Source organism: Carcharodon carcharias, chromosome 6 (genome assembly GCF_017639515.1).
Source record: "Carcharodon carcharias isolate sCarCar2 chromosome 6, sCarCar2.pri, whole genome shotgun sequence".
NCBI lineage: Eukaryota > Metazoa > Chordata > Chondrichthyes > Lamniformes > Lamnidae > Carcharodon > Carcharodon carcharias.
In genome coordinates, this window is record NC_054472.1 from 168,279,836 (window position 1) to 168,306,937 (window position 27,102).

Below are 27,102 nucleotides of genomic sequence, written 5' to 3' on the forward strand. Positions count from 1 at the left end.
CCCACTAACAATATCCTGGTGTTTACCATTGACCAGAAACTGAATTGGACTAGCCATATAAAAACTGTGGCTACAAGAGCAGGTCAGAGGCTAGGAATCCTGTGACGAGTAACTTGCCTCTTGATTCCACAAAGCCTGTCCACTGACAAGGCACAAGTCAGGAATGTGAGAAATACTCTCCTCTTGCCTGGGCGAATGCAAGTCCAACAACACCCAAGAAGCTCGACACCATCCAGGACAATGTAGCACACTTGATTGGCACCCCATCCAAAAACATTCACTCCCTCCACCACTGATGCACGTTGGCAGCATTGTGTACCATCTACAAGATGCACTGCAGGAAGTCACCATGCCTCCTTAGGCAACACCTTCCAAACTCATGACTCCTACTATCTGGATGGGCAAGGGCAGCAGATACATGGGAAGTTCCCCTCCAAGCCACTCACCATCCTGACTTGGAATTATATCGCCATTCCTTGACTGTCGCAGGGTCAAAATCCTGGAACTCCCTCCCTAACAGCGCTGTGGTTGTACCTACTCCCCATGCACCTCAAGAAGGCAGCTCACTACCACTTAAGGGGCAATTCGGGATGGGCAATAAATGCTGGCCTAGCCAGCGACGCCCACAACCCATGAACGAATGAAAAAAATTCAAATTTTCCTTGACAGCATCTCCCAAACCTGCAACTTCTATCACCTAAAAGGCCAAGAGCAACCATACCACTCCCCTCCCTCCGCAAGAAACCAGGACGTGGCTAATCAACCCAAGAACATATCTGTCAGATGAACTACCATTGTGAGGGGCCACATGGTAAGGCAGCCATATTTGCCCCTTTGTAATTTTTAAGTGATGACTGCAGAAAGTAAGAGACAGCAGCAACAGAAAGGGCAGTAACACTTATGCCTTATGAGAACTTTAGGCTGTAACATTATAAGGTCTCCAAGCTTGTTCCTTTTAGAGCCCACCACTACAGCAAACTAACCTCCTGGTAACAAGACTAGAAGCAACTAACTTTGTGACCTGTAGAAAGTCCGTCCCTTCAAGAGAATCCTGAGTTTTGGCATACGACTTCGGCTGCTGAATTCGCTTAAACTATCCTATAGGAGTGAAGACGTCTTCTTCATCAGACCTGCAACATGTGTTTTCCAGAACAAGACAATCACATTGAATTATGAACTATTCTTTTGCTTTTTACCTGTATTGTCTTCAACTGTACTTTCCTTGAGCGTGTGTGACTATGTGATTGCCGTAGGGTTAGATTTCAGGGTGTTCGTGTAAATAAATGATCCTATTTATTTAAACACACAAAAAGCTTGCTCCTGGTAATTAGAGTTGTTCACACAGTCAGGGGTTTAGAAAAAACAGATCTTACTTTCAAAAGTTTCCTGATTGTGGACAGTTGGGAAAGAAATGGGATTTTGGCAGTTCTCTCACCCTGTCCATAACAAACTATCAGCAGCTTCTCAAGGGTAACTAGGCATGGGCAATAAATGCTGGCATTGCACACTATCCCTAGAATAGTTTTTTTTTAAATTACAATGATTAATTATATTTTACCTCATTCTTCATAGTCTGAACAATAATAGTCAACTGATGGAGATATCAAGAAAAAAACTTTTGTTTTTAATCAACAACGTATACTATCATTGAATCATGCAACCATCAGGATGGTAGAAGGCAAAATAGGCTCTGGTGCTTTTTCTCATCTAGCAATTTCTATGTTCCTGTGTTTTGTGAATGTTATTTCTGTACAAAGAACTTAATCTTCTGTTGATTTAGCCTGTGATTTAATTGATGTAGTTGATGTGGGAATTAGTGTAGCCTCCTGTAGAAGTAGATTGTTTTTTAAAAAAAGGGTGGACTCTTAACTGCAGCATGATGCATTCTTTGTAAAAACAGATGAACAAAGCTGTGATCTAATTATATTTTGTAAAGTACATATAAAATAATACGCACTATGCTTGGGAGAAAACTTGTAAATAAGAGCTAAAACAAGCTGTTTGGATCATCTAAATCAGGAGAATAAATTTAGTGTAGCAGTGATGTTTGAAACCTTTAATTCTGCCACTACTCTTGCAAGCTAAATTCTCTTTCTGTTTTGTACGGTATGTGTTGGATATGTTCTGTGAAGTGTCAGTTTGGTTTTGTAAACTGCAAAAACATTTAGTGGATAGGATATTATCAGTGATGTTCAAAATTAGTGTAGTTGGTACAAAAATTCAAAGCTCTCAGTAACTGCCCAGACTATCATGAAGAAGCATGGACAACATTCTGTGAAATTACAAGTAGTCTAGGAAATCAACATAAAACAAACTGACATGTTGAATGATGCATGTTTTGTTCATGTGCAAAAACTTGCTCCATTAAGGTTGGATGATAATACAAAGTTTTGGGAAGCATTTTCTGAGCTAAAGCTAGTGAAGACTGCAACAACAAACTCTCAACTCAAGTGCAACAGTGATTGTACAGTTACAGCTTTAAAGCCTGCCTCACTTTACTTGAGGAGGATTTGGAAGGATCCCAAGACAAACTTAAATTTTGTTTCAATTAAACTTCAGATTTCCAGTCCCTCAGAGAAAGGAACCACACAAAAATGGCAGAGCATTTCAATGCCTGCACAAGCTATTCCATTGTGTTACATTTTGGACGTCCCTCCTTCCAGGGTGTGCCTGCATCCTCATCCAATGCGGATGAAATCAAAGCTCCCACAAAACAGCCAAGGCAACTGGAGCTGACTCCACTGCACATGATGAAATATGCTACTAACTTGAGACTTAACTTTGCATCCTGTTTCCTAACCACTGTTACTCTACAAAATTTCTGCTCTGAAGGATTGGAAGGAAGATACCATCCTGCCCAAATAGGGTAGAAGGGCACACTAAGCAAATGCAACTGTCAACCACTTAGTCCTGTGTCGAATCTACAGCACAGATATTGGTCTTAATCCTCCCACCCCTCTGCTTCTATTCTATGAGCATATTCTTCTATTCCTTTCTTCCCCATGAGCTTATGTAGCCTCCCCTTAAATGCATTTATGTAATGTGTCTCTTAAACATCCTTACCACTCTTCAGATGAAAAATTTCTTCTGAATCCCATCTCCTATTTGATTTATTGGTGACTATCTTGCATTGATGACCGCTTGTTTTTGTTTCCCCTACAAGCGGGAGCCTCTTCTCTACATCTACCCCATCATAATTTTAAAGATCATATTGGGTCACCTCTCAGACCTCTCTTACCTAAAGAAAAGGACCACAACCTGATTATTTTTTTCTGATTAGTATGTTAGGCAGAAAATTAAAAAAGTTGATTTTAAAATTGATATGTAAGCTAGGCAGTTACCGCTGCTGTTATTTTTTTCTTGTGGCTGTTTTGGATAATTTACTCTAATTGCATATCTATGTCACATTTCAGGGTATTATTCAGAAGATTGTAGACTCTCACAAAGTTAAGAATGTGGCATGCTTTGGAATTCGACTCAGTCATATGCATTCAGAAGAAGTCCACTGGCTGCATCCAGATATGGGCGTTTCACATGTGCGTGAAAAATTTGAACAGCATCATCCTGCAGAGGAATGGAGGTAAGAAACACAATATAATGGATACAGTGTAACAGTGACAAAGTAGTCATCAAATCATGAAGATACAAAGCCACTATGACCTTTGACTTTGTTTGTAGTCAACAGCTTGCATTTACATAGTGCCTCTAACAAATATCAGTGTCAAACATCCCAAGGCACTTCACAGGAGAGTTATCAATCAAAATTTGACACCCCGTACATTGATATTAGGACAAATTACCCAAAAACGTAGGAGTGTCTTAAAGGAGGAAAGAAGGGTGGAGAGATTGCAGAGCCAAGGGACTGCCGCTAATGGTGGAACAATCATAATCTGGATGTGCAAGAAGCTAGAATTGAACGAAAGTAGAGATGCTGGAAATGATTGCGGAGAAAAGGAGAGGGTGAGGGTGTGGACGGATTTAAAAACAAGGATGAGAACTTTAAAATAGGACTGGGAACCAGTCTAGATCAGCTGGAAGGGGGTGATCAGTGAATGAAACTTGGTGCGAGTTAGGACATGAGCAGTAGAGTTTTGAATGAGCTTACATTTATGAAGGGGAGGAAGTAGGAAGCCAGCCAGAAGTATGTTGGAATGGCCAGGCCCAGAGATAACAAAGGCATGCATGAGGGTTTCAATAGCAGATGAGCTGAGGCTGGGGTGGAGTCAGGCAATGTTGTGAAAATGGGAATAGGTGGTCTGAGGGATGGAGTGGCTATGGCAGTTTATCTTGGGCTCAGCTATGGTACCAAGGTTATGAACTGTCTGGTTCAGCCTTTCTCGGAGTTTGTAGTGGGGTCTGAATATAATGGCTTTGATCGTCCCAATATTTAGTTGAATGAAATTTCTGCTCATCCAATACCAGAGGTTGGGCAAGCAGTTTGACAATTTGGAGACAGTGGAGGAGTTGACAGAGGTGGTGATGGGATAGATGAAGCTGTGCCATTGGCGGTGTGGAAATTGAAGCTGTGTTTTCATTGTTGTTGGTGAGAGGTAGCATGCCGATGAGAAATAGGATATTTAGCTCATTAATGCAGATAACTAAGAGCAAATATTCTATTATTCATGCCTGTGGCGTCTGAATAGAGGTGGTGGCATCATGTTACATTTCTTTTGATCATTCATGGGATGTGGATGTCGCTGTCTGGGCCAGCATTTATTGCCCATCCCTAATTGCCCTTGAGAAGGAGAAGGTGATGCTGAGCTGCTTTCTTGAAACGCTGCAGTCCATGTGGTTTAGGTACACCCACAGTGTAGTTGGGGAACTTACAGGTGGTGATGTCCCCATGCATCTGCCCTTGTCCTTAATAGATGGTAGCAGTTGCGGGTTTTGAAGGTGCTGTCGAAGGAGGCTTGGTGAGTCCCTGCAGTGCAAATTGCAGATGGTACACACTGCTGCTGGAGGGAGTGAATGTTTGTGGATGGGGTGTCAATCAAGCGGGCTGTTTTGTCTTGGATGGTGTTGAGCCTCTTGAGTGTTGTTGGAGCTGCACTCATCCAGGCAAGCGGAGAGTACTCCATCACACTACTGACTTGTGTCTTGTAGATGGATGTGTTTTGGGGAGTCATGAGGTGACTCATGATTCCTAGCCACAGGATTCCTTGCCTCTGACCTGCCCTTGTAACCACAGCATTTATGTGGCTATTCCAATTCAGTTTCTGGTCAATGGTAACCCCCCAGGATGTTGATAGTGGGGGATTTCAGTGATGGTAACGCCATTGAATGTCATGGAGCGATGGTTAGATTCTCTCTTGTTGGAGATGGTCATGCATGTCACTACCTGAGGAGTCACGAATGGTGCTGAAGATTATGCAATCATCAGCGATCATCCCCACTGCTGATCATCTGATGGAAGGAAGGTCATTGATGGAGCAGGTAAAGATGGCTGGGCTGGGGACACTACCCTGAGGAACTCCTACAGTGATGTCCTGGAGCTGAGGTGACTGACCTCCAACAACCACAACCATCTTCCTTTGTGCAAGGGATGACTCTAACCAGCAGAGAGTTTTCCCCCGATTCCCATTAATTCCAGTTTTGCTAGGGCTCCTTGATGCCACACTCGGTGAAATGCTGCCTTGATGTCAAGGGCATTCACTTTACCTCACCTCTGGAGGTCAGCTGTTTTGTTCATGATGGAACCAAGGCTGTAAAAAGGTCAGGAGCTGAGCAGCCCTGGCGGAACCCAAACTGAGCGTCAGTAAGCAGGTTTTGCTAAGCAAGTACTGCTTGATAGCACTATTGATGACCCCTTCCATTACTTTATTAATGATTGAGAGTAGACTGATGGGGTGGTAATTGGCCGGTGAGGATTTTTCCTGCTTTTTGTGTACAGGACATACCTGGTCAATTTTCCACATTGCTGGGTAGATGCCAATGTTGTAGCTGTATTGGACAGCTTGGTTAGGGGCGTGGCAAATTCTGGTACACAAGCTTTTAGTGCTGTTGCCGGAATATTGTCAAAACCCATGGTTTTGCGGGATCCAGTGCCTTCATTCGTTTCTCAATATCACGTGGAGTGAATCAAATTGGCTGAAGACTGGCATCTGTGATGCTTTGGACCTCCGAAAGAGGCTGAGATGAATCATCCACTTGACACTGCTTTGAAGATTGTAGCAAATGCTTCAGATTCATCTTTTGCACTGATGTGATGGGCTCCCCCAGCATTGAGGATGGGGATATTTGTGGAGCCTCCTCCTTCAGTGAGTTGTTTAATTGTCCACCATGATTCACAGCTGAATTTGGCAGGGCTTAGATCTGATCCTTTGTTGTGGAATTGCTTAACTCTGGCTATTACTTGCTGCATATGCTGTTTGACACACAAGTAGTCTTGTGCTGTAGCTTCACCAGTTTGACACCTCATTTGTAGGTATGCCTGGTGCTGCTCTTGGCATGCCCCCCTGCACTCTTCATTGAACCAGGGTTGATGCCCTGGCTTGGTAGTAATGGTAGAGTTGGCGTTATGCTGGATCATGAGGTTACAGAATGTGTTTGAGTACAATTCTGCTGCTGATGGCCCACAGTGCCACATGGATGCCCAGTCTTGAGTTGCTGGATCTGTTCGAAATCAATCCCATTTAGCACGGTGGTGGTGGCACACAACACGAAGGAGGGTATCCTCAATGTGACGATGGGTCTTCGTCCCCTCAAGGATTGTGTGGTGGTCACTCCAACCGATACTGTGATGGACAGATGCATCGGTAGCAGGTTGGTTGGTGAGGATGAGATCAAGTATGTTTTTCCCTCTTGGTTCCTTCATTACCTGCCGCAAACCCAGTCTAGCAGCTATGTCTTTTAGGACTGGGCCAGCTCAGTCTGCAATGGTGCTACTGGGCCCTTCTTGGTGATGGACATTGAATTCCCACACCCAGAGCACATTCTGTGCCCTTGTTATCTTCAGCGCCTCTTCCAAATGGTGTTCCACCTGGAGGAGCACTGATTCAGCAGCTGAGGTGGGGGGATCAGTATGTCGTAATGAGCAGGAGGTTTCCTTGCCTACGTTTGACCTGATGCAATGAGACTTCTCATGGGGTCTGGAGTTGATATTGAGGATTCCAAGGGCAACTCCTTCCTGACTGTATACCATTGTGCCGTCAGCCACCTTTCCTGGGTCTGGCCTGCTGGTAGTACAGGACACACCATACTCAGGGATGGTGATGGCAGTGTCTGGGACATGATCTGTAAGGAATGATTCCATGAGTATGACTACATCAGGCTGATGCTTGACTAGTCTGTGAGACAGTTTCCAATTTTGGCACAACTCCCAGATGTTAGTAAGGAGGACTTTGCACGGTTGACAGGGCTGAGTTTGCCATTGTCATTTCCGGTGCCTACGTCAATGCCGGGTGGTCCTTTTAGACTTTTTAGCAGTGTGATACAACTGAGTGGCTTGGTAGGCCATTTCAAAGGGCATTTAAGAGTCAACCGCATTGTTGTGAGTCTGGAGTCACATGTAGGCCAGAACAGGTAAGGACAGCAGATTTCCTTCCCTAATGGACATCAGTGAACCAGATGGGTCGAATGTCATTGGACTACTAAATCAGAGGCTCAGGCTAATGCTCTGGGGGACACGCGTTCAAATCCCACCATGATGGTTGCTGTAATTTAAATTCAATTAATTAATCTGGAATATAAAGTTGGTCTCTGTCCAGGTGTCCAGAAAACTATCATCAATTGTCATAAAAAAGCACCTGGTTCCTTTAGGGAAGGAAAACTACAGTTCTTACCTGGTCTGACCTACATGTGACTCCAGACCCACAGCAACGTGGTTGACTCTTAACTGCCCTATGAAAGTCCTAACAAGCCACTGTATCAAATTGCTCCACAATCTTAAAGGAAAGAACTCCCTCCCTAGCAGCACTGTGGGTGCTACATCACATGGGCTGCAGCGGTTCAAGAAGGCGGCTCACCACCGTCACCGTGAGGACAATTAGGGATGGGCAATTAATCTGGCCTAGTTGGTGGCACCCACATCCTGTGAACGAATAAATAAAACAAAACACCGGTAACTGGCATCTGAGAGAATCCAAAACCTTTGGCTGCAACATTCTGCTGACCAACATTCAGAAAATTGTAAATCTATTGCAGCACATTGCCACTAATTCCCTTCATTTCACCTCATGATTTAAACTCATCCTTTTTTTAGAAGTTGTCAGTTATTCCTGGTGAGACCTTCTCTGTCTATGTGTGATATAGAGCAGTTCCAATGATGACTTTTAATGATCTTACCGACTATTGAAATCAAACTAATGGAACCATGGTTGAAGGTTTATAGGATTTTCATTCTTAGCCTTGTTTAAAAATTAGAACTAGATTGTCATTGTAGGACAAAAAGCATTTTGTTTAATAGTGCTGCACATCCTATAGCTGTCATTTCTGGCCTTTCTTTCTGTATTGTACCGCTGTTATCATAGCATCTTACCGTATAGCAGCTGTACAGAAATATACTTCATGGTCTGGTATGCCAATGCATTCAATATATATCAGTGCTGTGTCCCTGTGGACAAACCATAGTTTAATCTAGCAAAATTTCTTGAATACAGCCATTAGTATTATTCTGTCTATCAGTGGTCCTCAAGACTGGCTGCAGTTGCTGGAGATCCTGAAATCACAGGTTGATTTAAGTGATTTAAGTCAGATCATGAGATGTTTCAGAAACCGGGCAAGCTGAAGAATTCAAACATCATCCTAGCAATCTGATGAAAGTATTAAGTTTAATTGGTAAGTAAATATTTATTGAGATCAAAATCAGGTTTGAAAGGGGAACAGGGACAAGAGATACTGATTCGTATCTTTATATTGGCTGCCTATGCTCAGATCTCTTGTCAGACCGAAGCCACCTGGTTACTAGCCTCAGAGCTCCATAGTATTAAATAGCCATGTTACAAGTGTCTTGACAATCGTTCTATTTTGAGGATTAGTTCAAGAAATGTATCTTTTTGCTTCTGCTACTTAGAGCAAATTAGTAAGAATTTCTAATTGCTATAACTATACTGTTCACTTGTAGGCTCAGTAAATTTGTCTGGTAATTTATCCATTTCTGAGTATCTACTCATTTTCATTTCTACCTCATTTATGTTAGTCTCAGTTGTAGTTGACTTATTGCTGTTTGTTGGTTACTTATTTTTAGTGAGTGGGAGGAGAGAATTGTTCACTTACAAATGAAAAGTTGCAGGGCTGGTGGGGTTGGACTAATTGAATAGCTCTTTTAAAGATACAGCATTGTCACATTGGATCATATGATTCTGTGCCACATGAAACAATCAGTTAACTTCAATATAAACATGGTTTTGAACGATTTTGATATGCTAACAAAAATAAGTAGCAACCTTCCTGTCAATCGCTATCTCTATCTCTGAGTTTTCCAATTTTGCCATTTCTCCTCCTGTTTGATGTTGGCCCGGAATTTATAGTTCGCGGTGAAGCATGGGTCCTTGCCGCTGACCTCTCGATAAGCCTTGCTGAGAGATATCCCTGTCAGCAATTTCACCTTAACACCGCAGTGCTACTGATTTCAGTGCTGAGCACTCCCAAGCTGGGGTGATATCATCAGGCTGCCCGAGTAGCCAGTCACATTAAAGGATTTTCACAGCTCCCCAAACAGGAAACAAAAAGCACTGTAATGAAATCACTTGTAAAAATTTTTAGTGAGCAAGTTAAAGATTTGGGCAAACACATGGGATGAAGGTAGAAGCCAAAGTATTCTTTTTTTTAAAAAAAAATAATTACCTCATATCCACGATTGGGCATTCAACAGTATTCTATGATTACAAAATTATTTTTACAGGGCCAGTTCTGCTCATCAAATTTTATTAATCACATCATTAAAAACCCAGCTCACTAAATTGAATAATGTGTAAGAATGTAGGAAATAAGATTTTTTGAGCCTGCTTCCACCATTCAACAAGATGGCTGATATACTTCAACTACATCTTCCTGCGCCATCCCTACACCCCTTAATTCCTTTAGCACCCAAAAATATATCAACCTCTGCTTTTGATGTACCCAATAACTGAGCATCCACAACCCTCTGAGATAGGGAATTCCAAACATTCACAACCCTTTGCGTGAAGAAATTTCTTGATGGCCCATCCTTATTCTAAAACTATGACCGCCCCCTCCCCCCCATGTTCTAGATTGCCCAACCAGGGGAAACATTTTCTCAGCATGTAACCTGTTCAAGCTGCTTAAGAATTTTATAAGTTTTAGTTGGATCAATTCTCATTTTTCTAAACTCCAGGGAGTAGTCAACTCAATCCTTCCTCCGGTCACCCCCTCATTCCGGAAGCCAGTCTATTGAAGCTTCTTGCACTCTCTTCGAGGCCAGCCTGGGAAACCCAAAAAACTTATCTTAGTTTTAGATTGGTAGTTGGAGGCTGGAAACTCTAGCTCCTACTGGGCAATGGGCCTTCTGCGTGTGTGCTGGCCGGGAAATGGCAGTTCATTTTTTATAATGTAGTTCGGGCTTTTCATGCATGTGCCGGCCAGGAAAGGGTCACAAATGTGAATCTGGTTGATTTCATCGTCTTTAAACTGAGAACTGGCCCTGTGCAGATGCACAGAAGGGAAAGGAGTGAAACAGAGGGAAACTGCAGGTCAGGTGACCTTAATAAAAGTGGCAGTTGAGTGAAGGTATCCTGGGCAGGGGGACAGAAGGTCCCATACCACAAATAAGGCCCTAAACCAGGGAGTGGGACAGAAAGGAATTGTGAACATGTGGAATTGTGATATAGTAACCATCACAGAGAAATGGTTGAGGATGGGACAGAATTGGCAGCTCAACATTCCTGGATATAGAATCTTCAGGCGAGACAGAGGAGGGGGTAAAAGAGGAGGAGGCATTGCATTATTAATTAAGGAATCAGTTACTGCAGTAAGGAGAGATGATATCTTGGAGGGGGCATCGAGTGAAGCTTTGTGGGTAGAGCCTAGGAATAAAAAAGGGGCAGCCACATTGTTAGGTGTTTATTATAGACCCCCAGACAGTCAGCGGGAAATTAAGGAGCAGATATGTGCACAATTTGTGGAGGTGTGTAAAAACAATAATAGGGTAATTATATTAGGTGATTTCAACTTTCCCAATATTAATTGGGATAGACATAGTGTTAAGGGCTTGGATGGCATGGATCTCTTGAAATGTGTACAGGAGAACTTTTTAGGTTAATATGTAGAGGGTCCAAAAAGGGATGGCGTAGCACTGGACCTAATTCTGGGGAATGAAGTCGGACAGATGGCTGAGGTGGTGGTGGGGGAGTATTTTAGTGATAGCGACCACAACATGGTGCAATTTAAGCTTGTTATGGACAAAGAAGTAAGACAAGTTGCAAAAAAAAGTTTTGGATTTGGGGAGAGTGGATTTTAGTAAAAGAAGACAGGATCTGGCCAGGGTAGACTGGGAACAGCAACTTGTGGGGAAATCTACAGAGGAGCAGTGGAGAGTGTACAAAAAGGAAATTCGGAGGATACAGGCTCAACATGTTCCCTCTAGGGTGATAGGAAGGTGTAACAAGCCCAGAGAACCATGGATGACCAGAGATATTCAGGATACGATGAGAAGGAAAAGAGGCTTTTAGCAGGTACAAGGGGAGCAAATCAGCGGAGGCATTCGTGGAGTACAGAAAGTGCAGGATGGAGCTTAAGAAAGCAATTAGGAAAGCAAAGAGGGGATATGAGAAACCTCTGGCTGGTAAAAGTAGGGAAACTCCCAAGATATTCTATAAACATATCAATGGGAAGAGGATAACCAGGGAAAGAGTAGGGCCCCTTAGGGACCAAGGGGGCAATCTATGGGTGGAGCCAGAGGACACCGGTAGAGTGTTGAATGAATACTTCACATCCGTCTTCACCAAAGAGAATGAGGATGAAGGTATGGAACTCAGAGAGAGAGACTGTGAGGTTCTTGAGCAAATTGATATAGGGAGTGACAAGGTATTGGAGTTGGTGGCAGGCTTAAAAGTGGACAAATCTCCAGGTCCGGATGATTTGTGTCCTAGACTGCTGAGGGAGACAAGGGAGGAGATTGCAGGTTCTCTGACCTATATTTTTAATTCCTTTCTGGCCACAGGGGAGGTGCCAGAGGACAGGAGAACAGCAAATGTGGTTCCGCTATTTAAGAATGGTTGTAGAGAAAAGCCAGAGAACTACAGACCAGTGAGTCTCACGTCAGTGGTAGAGAAACTATTGGAGAAAATTCTGAAGGAGAGAATCTATTTCCACTTGGAGAGGCAAGATTTGATTAGGGATAGTCAGCATGGCTTTGTCAGAGGGAGGTCATGCCTAACAAATTTGATTGAATTATTTGAGGAGGTGACCAGGTGTGTAGATGAGGGTAGTACAGTTGATGTAGTTTATATGGATTTCAGCAAAGCCTTTGACAAGGTCCCACATGGGAGACTTATAAAGGTGGCAAATGCAGATGGGATACAGGGTAATTTGATAAGGTGGATTCAAAATTGGCTTAGTAGTAGGAGTCAGAGGGTGATGACAGAAGGCTGCTTTAGTGACTGGAAGCCAGTGTCCAATGGCATACCACAGGGATCTGTGCTGGGTCCCCTATTATTTATCATTTATATAAACGACGTACATGACTGTGGGGTGTAGGATTAGTAAGTTTGCGGATGACACAAAGATTGGCCGGGTGGTTAACAGTGAGGTTGAGTGTCTTGGGCTACAGGAAGATATAGACAGGATGGTCAAGTGGGTAGATAAGTGACAGATGGAATTTAACCCTGAAAAGTGTGAGGTGATACACTTTGGAAGGAGTAATTTGACAAGGAAATATTCAATGAATGACATGACACTAGGAAGTTCTGAGGAACAAAGGGACCTTGGCATTTGTGTCCATAGATCTCTGTAGGTGGAGTGACATGTTAGTGGGGTGGTGAAAAAGGCATTTGGGACACTTGCCTTTATCGATCGAGGCATAGATTACAAAAGTAGAGAGGTCATGTTGGAGTTGTATAGAACCTTGGTGAGGCCATAGCTGGTGTACTGTGTGCAGTCCTGGTCGCCACATTATAGGAAGGATGTGATTGCACCTGGAGGGGTTGCAGAGGCGATTCACCAGGATGTTGCCTGGGATGAAACATTTAAGTTATGAAGAGAGGTCGGATAGACTTGGGTTATTTTTGTTGGAGTAGAGAAGACTGAGGGGTGACCTGATGGAGGTGTACAAGATTATGAGGGGCATGGACAGGGTGGATAGGGAGCAGCTGTTCCCCTTAACTGAAAGGTCAGTCACGAGGGGACATAAGTTCAAGGTGAGGGGCAGGAAGTTTAGGGGGGATGTGAGGAAAAACGTTTTTACCCAGAGGGTGATGACGGCCTGGAATGCGCTGCCTGGGAGGGTGATGGAGGTGGGTTGCCTCACATCCTTTAAAAAGTACCTAGATGATCACTTGGCATGTCATAACATTCAAGGCTATGGGCCAAATGCTGGTAAATGGGATTGGGTAGGTAGGTCAGGTGTTTCTCATGTTTCGGTGCAGACTTGATGGGCTGAAGGGCCTCTTCTGCACTGTGAGATTCCGTGATTCTGTGAAAGGATCTTAGAAGACAGTTCCAGGTAAAGGACAAAGACAGGAATCAGAGATAGATCCCATTGAGTAGAGATAAGTGACATGAGCAGAGGAAAAGGCTCCAAATTAAAAACACAGCTGCTGGGAGCAGACTTGATGCGAAGTGGGCTTGAAAGACGCCCAGAAGATCCAAGAGGGCAACTTAAGGTTAGTGACTTTGTGCTGCCGGCTGTAAGGGCAAAGATACCCTTTTCGAGCAGTGGTGTTCTGCTTGACATGGCCAAAGGTTTTAACATGTGCTTGGAAGGTGAAGCTTGAGTGTACTCGGCGATCCACAGGAAAGGAATCTTGGAAGCTATGATTGAAACCATGGAGGTGAATCCTTATGGAAGCTGGCTGAGTGGGAGTGACTTTTGAAGAGAATTCCAGGGCAAGTTCTTCAAATGTGGAGATTGGAAACCGTCATGAGAAAGGCAGAGTTTCAGTAAAACCGGTTGGCTCATGGCGCGACAAGCATCCGATTGGGCTTTTGTGAGAAACCCAGAGAAACTAGCTTTGGTTGTATCAGTTACTGACCGCAATTTGCCAGTTGGTTTTCATGTATCGCATGCTTACTCTGAATATCAGAGTGTAAGATATATGTGGAAAACTGCTTTATCTTTCCAAGTTTTTGTGTGTCTGTAAAGATATAGCTAGGGTGAAGGAATTGTGAATATTTAGATCATTTTCTTATCTTTGTATTGAGATCTTCCCAATCTTTTTGCCTGGTGTAATGCAATTCATTTTACTTGTTTAGTAAATGTTTTATTCTTTCTGTTATAAGTTCTGTTATAAGTGTAAATTTGTTACCTTCACGGTTTCTAAAGAAAAATAGTAGTTCGGATCTATCAAGCCAGGTTACACTCTGGAACTTGACTTGCCCAGCGTAACATCAGCTGGGATCGTAACACCTTCCTTTGGTAAAGTGACCAAAACATGCACATAATACTCCATCTGTGGTCTCAGCAATGACCTTATAATTGTAGTAAGATCTCTTTGCACTTGTACTCTAACTCCTTTGCACCAAAAACTAGCTTACCTTCCTTGCTGTTCCTGATTGTTAACTTCCTGTGATTCATGTACAAGAAGACTTGGGTCCTTCTGAATGGAAATACCTCCCAGTCTCTCCCCATTCAAAAAATACTTTGCCTTTTTATTTTTCCTGCCAAAGTGGGTAACTTCACACTTTGCCATATTGCATTCCATCTGCTATATTCTTGCCACATGGCAAACCTGTCGATATCCCTCTGTATCCTCTTTGCTTAATCACTGCTTACTTTCCCACTTAACATTGCATTGTCAACAAATTTGAATTCATTACACTTGGTCCCCATACTTAGTAAGGAATATAGTTGGCTGATGACAAGTACTGATCCATGCAGAACACTGCTTGGTTAGCCTGCCAACCTCAAAATGCTCTGTTTATTCCTATTGTCAGTTTTCCGGCCATTAACCAATTCTCGAACTATGCTAATACATGAGCACCAATCTCATGAGTCCTAATTTTGTGTAATAGCCTCTTGTTGCATGTTTTTTGGAAACCCAAATAAACAACATCCACTGGTACCCACTTATCCATCTTAATAGTTACATCCTCAAAAAACTCATTTGTCAAACACAATTTCCCTTTCATAAATCTGTGTAATAATAATCATGTTATGATTTTCTAAATGCCCTGTAATCATCAGGAATGAGAAATTTGCACTGTTTGGTAGAAATATGATTTTTGGAACCTGGAATTCCAACCGTTCAACTTTATTTCGACATCTGCCTCCCCTCGGAGCCTTCATTGTGGCCTTCTGAGAAAGGCTGGAAAATCTCCCATCAATAATGAGGCCAGGAGCAAGGCCCGAGAGAGCCATAAGAACGTATGCCACAGGAGCAGGAGTAGACCGTAGCCGACTTGGGTGAAGTAATTTCTTCTTATCTCAATCCTAAGTGATTGGCTGCTTATCATGAGACTGTGCCCCCATGTTTTAGATTCCCCGAGCAATGGAAGCAATCTCTGTGTCCATCCTATCAAGCCCCTTCAGAATTTTGTTGAATTCAATGAGATCACCTCTCATTCTTCTAAACTCCAGAGAATATAAGCCCAATTGACTCAGCCTTTCATCAAAGGATAATCCCCTCATCCCAGGTATTGAAGTAGTGAACCTGTGTTGTACTGCCTCCAGTGCTAATATATCCTTTCCTAAATGTGGAGATCAAAGCTGCACACATGGTGGTCTTACCAAAACCCTGTAAACTGTAGCAAGACTTCATTCTTGTACTCCAATCCCCTTGCAATAAAGGCCAAAATGCCATTTGCTTTCTTCATGCCTGGACCTGGCTGCCATCACTCATCCCACCAGGAGGATGTGCTCTATTGCTGGCCACTTGGTGGAGCCGTGGGTTTCGGCAGGCAGGAGGAGGAGGGAGCAGCTCAGTCTCAGCTGGTTGTCTTAAATTGACTCTGGTTTTTAGTAAAAGGGGCCTGGCCATGAAGGGGTCTTTAGGCTCACATGGCAGCCCATTTTGCTGTAATATGTTGGACAAGCCAGGTTGCTGAGTGAGTGAGTTGGGAGGGGATTTGGGAAGGAGGGCTGTGGCTACTGAGTGAGTGGGGGCAGGAAAGTTGAAAAGAGGGGCTGCTAAGAGTGTGTGTATGAGATGGTGTAGTGGGGAAAGGGGCTGTTGAGTAAGCGTGTGGTAGGTAGGGCATTTGGGAATGGGGGCTGCTGAGTTACTGGGGCAGTTTGGGAAGAGGAGCAACATAACTACATAAAATAATAGTTTCTCAAAGTGCTTCAAAAACACAGGTTTTCTTATTTATATGATGTATTATTATATGTTGATCTATAATGGATGTACTTAATATACTGAATGTTGCTAAGCTGCTTTATTGCTGTTGTATTTTTGTTGGTGTCTCGATTTTTTTTCTTTTTTGTTTGTTCATGGGATTGGGCATTGCTGGCAAAGCTAGCATTTGTTGCTCATTTCAAATTGCCCTTAACAAAGTGGTGGCGAGTTAAAATGAGGTCACATAGCAAAATAGTTTGCAAAGCACTGTCCGTAGTGCTTTGCTTTGCATGTACATAATCCAACAAGGTCGCATTCTGTTGTTATTATGGACTTTAACCTGTATTACATGCACTAACTGCATTGAATACTGAAATGCTAAGGTCACTTAGTGATTTGATAAACATGTACCCTGCTTCGATGTGGTATTCACTCAAAGCCAGCTCCGTTGGTCATTGGTTGGGGCATGTCATTCATTTGCTTGACACCAGACTCATAAAGCAACTGCTCTATTTGGAACTTGGTCATGGCAGGAGACTCCCAGGAGGAAAAAGGAAACACTTTAGAGATATCCTCAAAGCGGTCAAACATCCCCACCAGCTCCTGGAATTGCTGGCTTGTGACTGGCTAAAATGAGAAGATTCAGCCAGGAAGACAGAGGAGACGTCACCAATCCTTCCTCTTGCCGAAACCCCCACCCCCCAACTTCCTGCTTGCCCCTTTAATCACCAGAGCCCTCGCTCACAGTGAGAGGGAGGGTTAGGGAGCAGCAGAGGTCACTCCAAGATGGCACCGATCAGGTCACGTGACCCTAAGTCAGATTGGCACAAAATGACTTTAAAATGAAACTTTTGTGCTAAAGGAGAATACAGGGCCCATTAAATGACCAACATGAAAGCAAAGCAACATAAAACGGGACAACATTAAACAGGAACTTGTGTATGCGGGGTGGGGGTTGGGGATGGGGGTGGTGTGGTGGGAGTCCATCACGAAGTGGATGAGGCAAATAGTTTAGATGCTTTCAGAAGGAACAAAACAACACTCTAAGAGAAAAGGGAGCAGAAAGTTACGCCGAAAGACTGAGATCAGATAGATGGAATGGGAAGAGGTTTGTGCTGAGTATAAACACGTGCACAGACCAGTTAGGCAAAATGGCCTCCTGTGCTGAACATTTTAGGAAATTTAATGCCTTCTCTGCTTCTAGCATCCAAACACAGAGGGCTATTTGCTACAAGAACGTGTACAAAATGTACAAATGTTACCTGTGTATTTGTGGAGGTGATCTGAATAATTCAAATTTCAAAGATATTTCTAGAAGGCATCAGTAGTGTTAAAGTATTCCATCTGGCTTATATTAGTGTGTGTACTATTTCACAAATGATATGCCAAATTTGGAGGTGATAAATTTACTGACAGATTTGCTGGAATCATAAAGCATTATTTTCAGATTTACACATTAGAATCTGTTAAATGACAGAATATGTCAATTAAAATGCTATTCAGGAATGAATGATAAAGTGTAATTGTTCAGCAAACTGTGTGCCTACTGATTCTTCTTGATGTGGATACTATTATGCATTTTGCGTGTAACAATAAAAGATTTGGAATTGTTCTGTAAATATCAGCCTAATAGATTAAGTATTCTAGGATGTATATGAATGCTGCATTTTTTATTTGCGTGGATGAATGTAATTTAAGAGAAAATGCAGTATCTTTATTTTTTAATGCAATTATAAGGCATTTTACCTGTTCGCTTATGCAAATTTAAATGCTGTTAAAGATTTGAAGATTTATTTACTTGATGACTTCAAAAAGATTTGTTCTATTTCAGCGGAAGGTTGGCGGGGTGGGGTGGTGGTCAGAGGATTTTTGGGTCATGTTTTCCACCATTTTATTTCAAGACTGCACACTGTGCCCACAAATAAGCAAAGGTTCAACTGTTTTATAAAAAAAACTTCCATTCTCAGAAATTAAGAAAACAGAATACATAATTTTGAAAACTGCAGATTAACTCCTTGTAGACTGTTCGTTTGATTTTTGGCAAATCCTTCTCTTATGCATTGTGCTGACTGCTCCCATTCGTGAGACCTTGCTCCTTTTGAAATGAAATGTGACTTCACCTGCATAATATAGAGTTGAGTCGGGGACAAAAATGTTTACTGTATTTGGTTTGCATTTCCAAGAAACAGCAGGTCAAATCCTATCAGCCTGTGGTTTGGGATTTAAACATTCATCAAAATAAAAGATGAACAGCAACAATAAATAATACAATAACTTGCATTACTTTTGCCAAATGTTTAATTTCAGGAACAAAACTAATACCTGACAAATCGCTAACTATTTTGATAATATGAACTTGGCTAAGCCTTCCTCAAATTTGGCTCTAGTTCTTGGATGTTCTGATTGATTGACAGAATTACAAAGGAGTCATCTTCATGCAAACTGTGATACCAAGGTAGAACTGGGGTATTGGGGCCATGCTATTTGGAATATAGCTGGTGTACCCTTTGAGGTTGAAAATTGAGCAGTAGAATTAGAAAGAATGTGTCCCAAAATTGATCCAAGATTATCAAATTGAGGAATGGCTTCCTGAACTCTGCTAAATGACAACCACAGTTATTTACATATGTTCGTTTTACCTTAATTTGATAGATTTTAGAACAAAATAAATAAGTTGTATTAAGTAATTGCTGCTTGATTTGCATAGAAACTGTGGCATTACTCTGGTACTTGTAGACAAATTTTAAGTGCATTTCACATAAGTCCAGTTCTCTCACACAAGTATTGTGTTATTCATTATTTGGCTTATGTGTTTGAGAAATAAAGTAGTTGAGGCCAAAACATTGTATGTTTTCAAGAAGGAGTTAGATATAGCTCTTGGGGTGAAAGGGATCAAAGGATGTGGGGAGAAAGCGGGAGCAGGCTGTTGAGTTGGATGATCAACCATGATCTTAATGAATGGTGGAGCAAGCTCGAAGGTCTACACCTCCTATTTTCTATGTTTCTATGTTTGCTTTAGTCTCTAAGTTTTAGGCTTGAGTAACTTTGACCGTTAGTTCAGTTTGAATAAAGTTGATGATAACTTGATGATAGTTTTCACTTTCAAACTGATTAGGTGAAAATGTGTTGGAGGAAGCCTAAAAACTAACACTGGTGTCTTCAATTTCATGTTGAATGGCCTTACAAGAAGCTTCTGAAATACAATGGATTACCCTTGGGAATTTTCTTTCTTTGCTGCAATCTTCTTTCTTTCACACTATGCCTTTTCTGAAGGTTTTGACTCCATTTTGGAGTACAGTTTCAAAGTTGCATTCTTGGTATCTTGCCTAAGTAACAAATGCTGGCTTCCCAGCAATGCAACATCCAATGAAAGAATAGAAAAAAGCCAAGGATCAGTAACATCCTTATAACAACCTTCCTGCCATCTTCATAAATTTGTGTTCATGCATCTCTCTCTGTCACACTGTTCCTGAACCAGCTCTTTCAAGTCATACAGTTTTGTTTGCAGTGCCTCTCCTCGTTCTTCCTACCACAATGTACCACTTCACACTTGTGTGTTAAATTTAATTTCTTATTTCACCAGTGTATCTGTGAGATAATAAGTCTGTTATTATCCTCCCTAATGTTTACAACGTTTCATGTTATTAGCAAACTTTGAAATTGTGCTCTGTGTACCTAAATCCAGATCATTAATACATATCAAGAAGAGCAAAACTCATTGGGGAACACCACAATATATTTCATTGTCTAATTTAACAACTGTTCACTACTATTCTTTGTTTTCTGTCGCTTAGCCACTTTTCCATTCTACCTCTGTCCCTGTAACCCCATGGACTTTGATTTTACTAACAGGTTTGTTGGTACTTTGTCAAAAACCTCTTGAAAGTCCAAATGCAGAACATCAATTGCACTAATCCCATCAACCCTTACTGTTACCTCATCAAAGAAGTAAATTAGTATTTTTTTAAAAACAACTTCATGGGGTAAATGAGTTTGAATTTTGATGATATTTACATTTTATGGTTTCTTTGTAGTGGGTAATCTGGATTACACTGGTCACTTTTATATATTGTTGCACCCCCTAAAGCCAATTTGTATAAACATAAGACTATTGTGCAGCCAATCTTAAGTACAGTACCGTCAACTCAGTATGAAAATGATCTACATGAGTTTTGCCATCACTCTGCATAAGGAATAATTTATATCAAGCTGAATCCAAATAAATAAAATTTGCGTTGTTTTGTAATGTTAATGTTCATTGATAGATGGAAATTTAAATTGAAAATTAATTTAAGGCAGTCCATTGGTTTTGCTCAATGTGATATTGAGTCATTCCAAAACAGAAAAGTTTCTGGTTTGTTGCTAGACTGTACCAAGTTAGTTAACGAGGACTGGGTTGCCAGTAGCAGAGAGGCAATTTATTATTCCTGGAATAGGGAAAGTGGCAGGAGGTGGGGAAGGGGTGCAGAACAGCAGTGGTTCCTGTTTTGGATTCTGCCTTGTGACTGTCGTTAAGAAATGTGAAGAACATCATACTCGGTGATGACAGACCAATGTTGGACATGATGTCATTCTTTCCCTTCCCCTCCCATCTCTAGTGTGTGAAACACATTCCATTATGAGTCACTGCTGCCAGGAAAGGAGAGGACAAAGTGGAAAGAATCTGCAGCAGGCTTTTAGAGTTTACAAATGTTGAGGGTGCATCTACTGCTGACCTTTATTGCATTTGTATTTAATGGAAATATAGTGAAGTAAACATTCACTAATCTGCATGAAGCTGTCAGTGCAAATTCTTTTAGGTTAATTAGAATGTCAGAATGGAGAATTTAAACTAGCTGCTTTGGGACACTGGGATTAATAATAGTTCAAAATGTTTTCCAGCCACTGTACAATAATTGTAATTGAAATTGCCTGGCATTGGGCCCTTAGAAACTTTAATTGAAGTATTGTGACTTGGAATAGGAGCTGAAGAAACAAGGTAGTTCCTTGGTGACAATGCTGAATTAGTAATGATAAAACAATATAGATATCATAAGACTTGATATGGAAACAGATATAACACTGAATGAAATAATTGATTTGAAGCAGGCAAACTGTTCATCAATAAAAATCCTAAAATTTGAGGAATATTTCATATATTAAGAACAATCAAGCAGTTAGAAACACAAATCAGTGTATTGATCAGATCACTGGACCATGAAGCTGTTAAACTAAAAGCAAATGTAATAATCTCATGAAATTATGAGTACTTGTAATATACATAGAAGTACTATACCCTGATCCACATTGAATGAGCCCTGATCTGTAAAAAAAAAAGTAAATCTTGCTTTGACAAAGCTAGAGCTATTGATTTTCCAAGAAAATAAGCACTGGAGTATCATGTTAGCAGGCAACGAATACAAACATGTTTTAAAGTGTCTGCTGAATCCCAGTAATCCCAGATTCAAACAAAGCAATTCCAAATTAAACTGGATTTACTGAACTGAGACTAACGTACCTCAAACTGGATATTTAACTAAATTAGATATCCACCAGCACACCATAACCATTTTACTATCCATATCATGAGGGGATGGTAGTGTAATGATAATCTTACTGGACTAGTAATCCAGAGGCCTGGACTAATGCTTCAGAGATATATGGGCTGGATTTTACACTCCCCGCTGAGAGGTTTGAATGTGTAGAGCAGCCAGATCCCTTCAGAGGGTTCTGCTACCAGATGGGAGGGTGTGAGGATCTGGCACCTTGTATAGTTCTACCCATTAATTAAATCAAATCCCATCAGAAACCTGGAATAAAATGCAAGTCTCAACAATGATTGTGAAACTATTGGATTGTTGTGAAATCCGATCTCATTTGCTGATGCCCTTCAGGGAAGGGAATATGCCACCCTGACCTGGTCTGGCCTACATGTGACTCCAGACCCAAAGCAATATGGTTAACTCTTAAATGCCCTCTGAAATGACCGAGCAAGCCGCTCAGTTGTGTTCAAGAAGGTGACCCACCACCACCCTCTGAAGGGCAAGTAAAGATGGGCAATAAATGCTGACCTAACCAGCAATGCCCACATCCAAAAAACAAAAAAAAGGACATGCACTATGAATACGTATGAAATTGTTAATTTGCTGGTTACATCTGATGACATGACTGCCACATCAGACTGCACCAAAACTAATTTTGGCACATTTACCTCTGAAACATTAACTCAGTTGGAAGATTCTCACCTTGTTTTCAAATTCCTTCATGACCCTGCTCCTCCCAGTCTCTGGAACCTTGTCCAGCCCTACCTTCCAAGATCCCTACCCTCCTCTAATTTTGGCTTTTTGCACATCCCTTATTTTAATCACTCCACCGTTGGTGGCTGTGCTTTCATCTGCCTAGGCCCTAAACTCTAATTTTCTCTCAAAATCTCTCCTTTCCCTTCCCTCCCTCCCTCCTTCTCTTTGCCTCTCTCTTTTCCCAATAAAACATTTCTTAAAACCTACTATTTGACCACCTTTCCTAATAGCTCCTTATGTGGCTTGGAGTTAAATTTTGTTTGTTGATGCTGCGGTGAAGCGCCTTGGAGTAATTTGCTAAAGATGGTATATAAGTGCAAGTCAAGTAGTGGTTCTGTGCATCATATAACATCACTGTCACAGATACTTGGTTCAGACATTGTAACATGCATCAAGCAACCGATGTCCAATGATGATCAGCCGAGAAAGAAGCTAGACTGTATCATGGCAACATAGTTAAAATAATATTGCTTTTATTGAGGTACAGAAGCACCAGTCAATACTCATCATAACTTCTCATTGCAAGGATAACAATTGCCCCTCGATTTCACCCTGACTGTGTACCTTATATGACACCTGACATAAAACATGTCTGTGAGAATTTAAAACTTGCCAAAAGGTGCTTTGTCACAGTGCAAGCACATTTGGTGCACTTGATACTCTACCAGACAGCATAGAATCAACCCGGACAGCCATAGCACAGCTATCTGAGAAGCCACAGATAGTTTCCTAAGACTGAAATCCAGCATGCAATGGAGGAAGACAAAAATGCTTTCTGATCTCAAACCTGTTCTGTTCTGAGGTGAATTTGATCCCTGTTCACAGCTCTGCAAATATTGGCATTACTTCAAGTCAAGTTGTTAACATTGTGAGGCAGCCACCTCTAGGCTACTGTTTTCATGGGCAAAGGCAAAAGCCTATTGTGTCGCTCAAAGTTGTGGTACAGGACATTCAACTTATTGTGTTGTGGACAAATTATGGAGGTAGTAAACAACCTCATCCACCCAGATAGCAAACTGCCATCAGGTGGGCGTAGTGAACAATAACTGAGGAGAATCAGCTTAGCAACATGAGCAATGAAGGACTACATGGGGTCTGGTGTTCAAAGGTGAAAATCCCTATGAAAGCATAGATCTATTAGATTTGTGTCCTTCCAGCACTATTATATGAAGCATAGACGCTGGGAAGTTCCAGTAAACCAGACAGTGAAATTTGGAATTGAGGTCAGGAAGAGACAGAGGTTTGCTCTTGATTCGAGGCAGTTAATTAACTTGGTTACATCAGATCAGTAACAATTCTGTGGACACTGATCCTATCCCCACTCTTTGGGGGCCATACATTTATTCATAATAGTTCCTGAGCTCTGGAATTTCCCCTTAAATATCTCTGCCTCTTTACCTATCATTTAAGTCATTCCTTAAAACGTACTTCTTTAATAAAGCCTTTAATCACCCATCTATTATTTCCTCCTCTGGCTGAACATCCGTCTTTTGCCTGATTCTTGTCTTATGAAGTGCTTTGGAATGTTTTAAAGGCTGTATATAAATGAAGATAGTAGTTGCTGTAAATCACTTGTTTATTCTCAATGCAGCAAGCCACGTGCATTTTTTAAAAATTCATTCATGGGATGTGGGTGTTGCTGGCTAGGCCAACATCCCTAATTGCCCTTGAAGAGATGGCGCTGCGCTGCCTTCATGAGGCAGTCCATGTGGTGTAAGTACACCTACAGTGCTGTTAGGGAGGGAGCTCCAAGATTTCGATGACAGTCAAGGAACGGTGATATATTTCTAACTCAGGATGGGAGTGACTTGGAAGGGAACTTCCAAGTGGTGGTGTTCCCATGTGTCTGCTGTCCTTGTCCTTCTAGATGGATGTGGAAGGTGCTGTCTAAGGACGCTTGGTGTGTTCCTGCAGTGCATTTTGTTGATAGTACACACCGTGCATCATTAGTGGAGGGAGTAAATGTTTGTGGATGGGGTGCCAATCAAGCGGGCTGCTTTGTCCTGAATGGTGTCGAGCTCTTGAGTGTTGTATCTTCACCAGGTTGACACTTCGTTTTTAGGTATGCCTGGTGTTGCTCCTGGCATGCCCTCCTGAACTCTTCATTAAGCATAAATAATAATAAAATTTTAAAATGCTAATTTATTCCAACTTGATGATTTAATGTTTAATAGGTTTGACAATGCTTTCTTAAATGTGAATTAAAAAGCATTCAACAGTGTTGTTTGCTTTAAAATCAACGGCTAATTAATGCTTTCTTATCTCCTTACAGATATGAGTTACGAATCAGATACCTACCTAAAGGATTCCTGAATGAGTTCAATGAAGACAAACCATGTTTACATTTTTTTTATCAACAGGTGAGTTAATGTTTGAAATATGCAATTTTGTGGGCTGAGGATGTTTGAATAACTTGTTGGGATCTCAATGAATTTAAAGGTGGAAAAGATCTGCATTTATTCTCAAATTAGTGTCTTTTCCCAAACACAATTGTGCAGATTTTGATTTTAATGTTTCCTGGTAACTGCTGTATTTTTTCGATGAACTAGAAAACTCCGCCCTCAGCCTTATAGGTGCACCGAAGATCTAAGTGCTTAGTTTTTTAAATGATCGCCCAAAGTTTTCTATGTTAGTACAACTGCAGCCGATGTTATTTGCTGAGCAAGCCAAATCCTAGAGAGAAGCTTGTCTTACTGATCATAATTTTTTTTTGTATTTTGAAAATGAGGGGAAAACTACTGTTCCCAGAAGCATAGAATCCCAGTAATGCTTATAGGATTTTAATATTAAAATATTTATTAACAAGAAGGAAAAAAAAACTTAAACATGCAAGATTAAAATTATACAGTTGAAACAGCCTTCTAAAAAGTTCTCCAAAAAACCCCCATTTGGTCAGAACACACAGGTAAACGACTTGGCAACAGCTCCCTTATAGATTCTTAACCATAAAAATCCATTATTATTACCCAAGGCAAAAACTGCTGCTGCTCTAATGTAGTATACCCCATGACTTTTCACTTTCTTCCACTCTGCTGTGGAAATCCAAAGGAAGTTCAAAAACAGATTACTTTCTGAAAACAGAGGCTTTTCTGGCTTGAAACTGGATGGCTGTTTCAAATTCACAAATTTCTCAGCACTGCACTGGTCTCAGGACACCTTGCCCATGCAGCCACCTCAACTCAACTAAACATCTTTCCTTAAATATCTTTTTTTCCCATTTCATCCTCAACTTCATTGTCCTAAGCACCTCTTTGAACTCGCTTTTCCAAAATATAAAAATCTTTTATGTTTTCCTATTGCCTCCACTTTCAGGTCAAATAAAATTTAATAACCTTTCCTTGTTTACTTATGAAACCTTTAAGTTGTAAAAGTCTCTAAGACTCCCTTTGAAAGTTAGCTGCTGAAAAAATCAAGTCCTTACCTATCACCTAATGCAAGTTTTAAAACCCAACCTAGTTACTTGGAATTCCAACTTCACTAGCTTCTCATTACAAATTCTTGCATCTAGCACCTTTACCTTTCACCTCTCAGTTCCCATTGACGAGCTGTCGTTACTAACACCCCCCAGTTTAATTAATCATGGACACGCATGCACACACGCACGTGCTGAAGAAAGGGAGATTAGGAGTCATGCCCAAAAACCTAGGCAAAAAATGATGTTTTAAAAAAGAGGGGTAAGTGAGGAAATTACACATTGTGGGATGTAAATGGTAATGTACCCAATGTCTTGTATAGGAAGGAAGAAGTGCGCAATGCATTGATATCAGAAGGTTAAGCATTTTTAAGAAGGAGATAGGGCGCAGTTCTTTTGGATTGGAGAATGTTAGAGATGGGTTGCGGGATAAGCTGATAGATGAGTTAATAAACAAGGATAAGAATTGTAAATTTGAACCTCTGAAGGTATTGGGATCTCTTGACAATAGTTACTGCATGTGAAATGAGTGGAACATAAATTGGCCAAAAAAAACAAAAGAAAGCAAAGAGTAGGACTAAAAGGTAGTGTTTCATGTTGGAGGAAATTCGAAAACAGAAGATTTAGAGTGACCTGATAGAAGCCTTTAAAATTAGGTATAGGTTGGACTTGGTAAATGTGGGGCAATCCAAAGTGAGGGACCATGAATACAAAGCAGTTACTGATAAATCCATTTTGGAAATAAAGAGACATTTCTTTACATGAATTGATTGGAATGTGGAACTCTACCACAGGAAGCGATTGAGGCAAATAGCTCAGATGCTTTCAAAAGGAAACTGGAAGGTACATGAGAGAAAAAGGAGTAAAATATATACTGAATGGCTGAGATGAAATAGATAGAATGGGAGGAGACTTGTGTGGTATATAAACATCATCATCGATTAGTTGGGCTAAATGGCCTGTTTCAGTGCCATATACAAGTACAGTGTCTCAAATCTGGTTATCCGAAAACCAATGATGTGAG

The 27,102-nt window shown here is 41.3% G+C and overlaps 1 protein-coding gene across 8 annotated transcripts in view; it reads left to right on the forward strand.

Annotated features, from left to right (window-relative positions):
* The window catches only part of ptk2aa (protein tyrosine kinase 2aa), a 551,780-nt gene that overhangs the window by 225,513 nt on the left and 299,165 nt on the right, over nt 1-27,102 (forward strand). For 7 of the 8 annotated variants that reach the window (XM_041189015.1, XM_041189013.1, XM_041189014.1 and 4 more), the window contains 2 exons: nt 3,414-3,580; nt 24,939-25,026. In XM_041189015.1, the coding sequence (XP_041044949.1) occupies nt 3,414-3,580; nt 24,939-25,026 (255 nt within the window). Of the gene's footprint in view, nt 1-3,413; nt 3,585-24,938; nt 25,027-27,102 lie in introns of those variants that run through there. The other variant, XM_041189018.1, reaches the window with a different exon arrangement.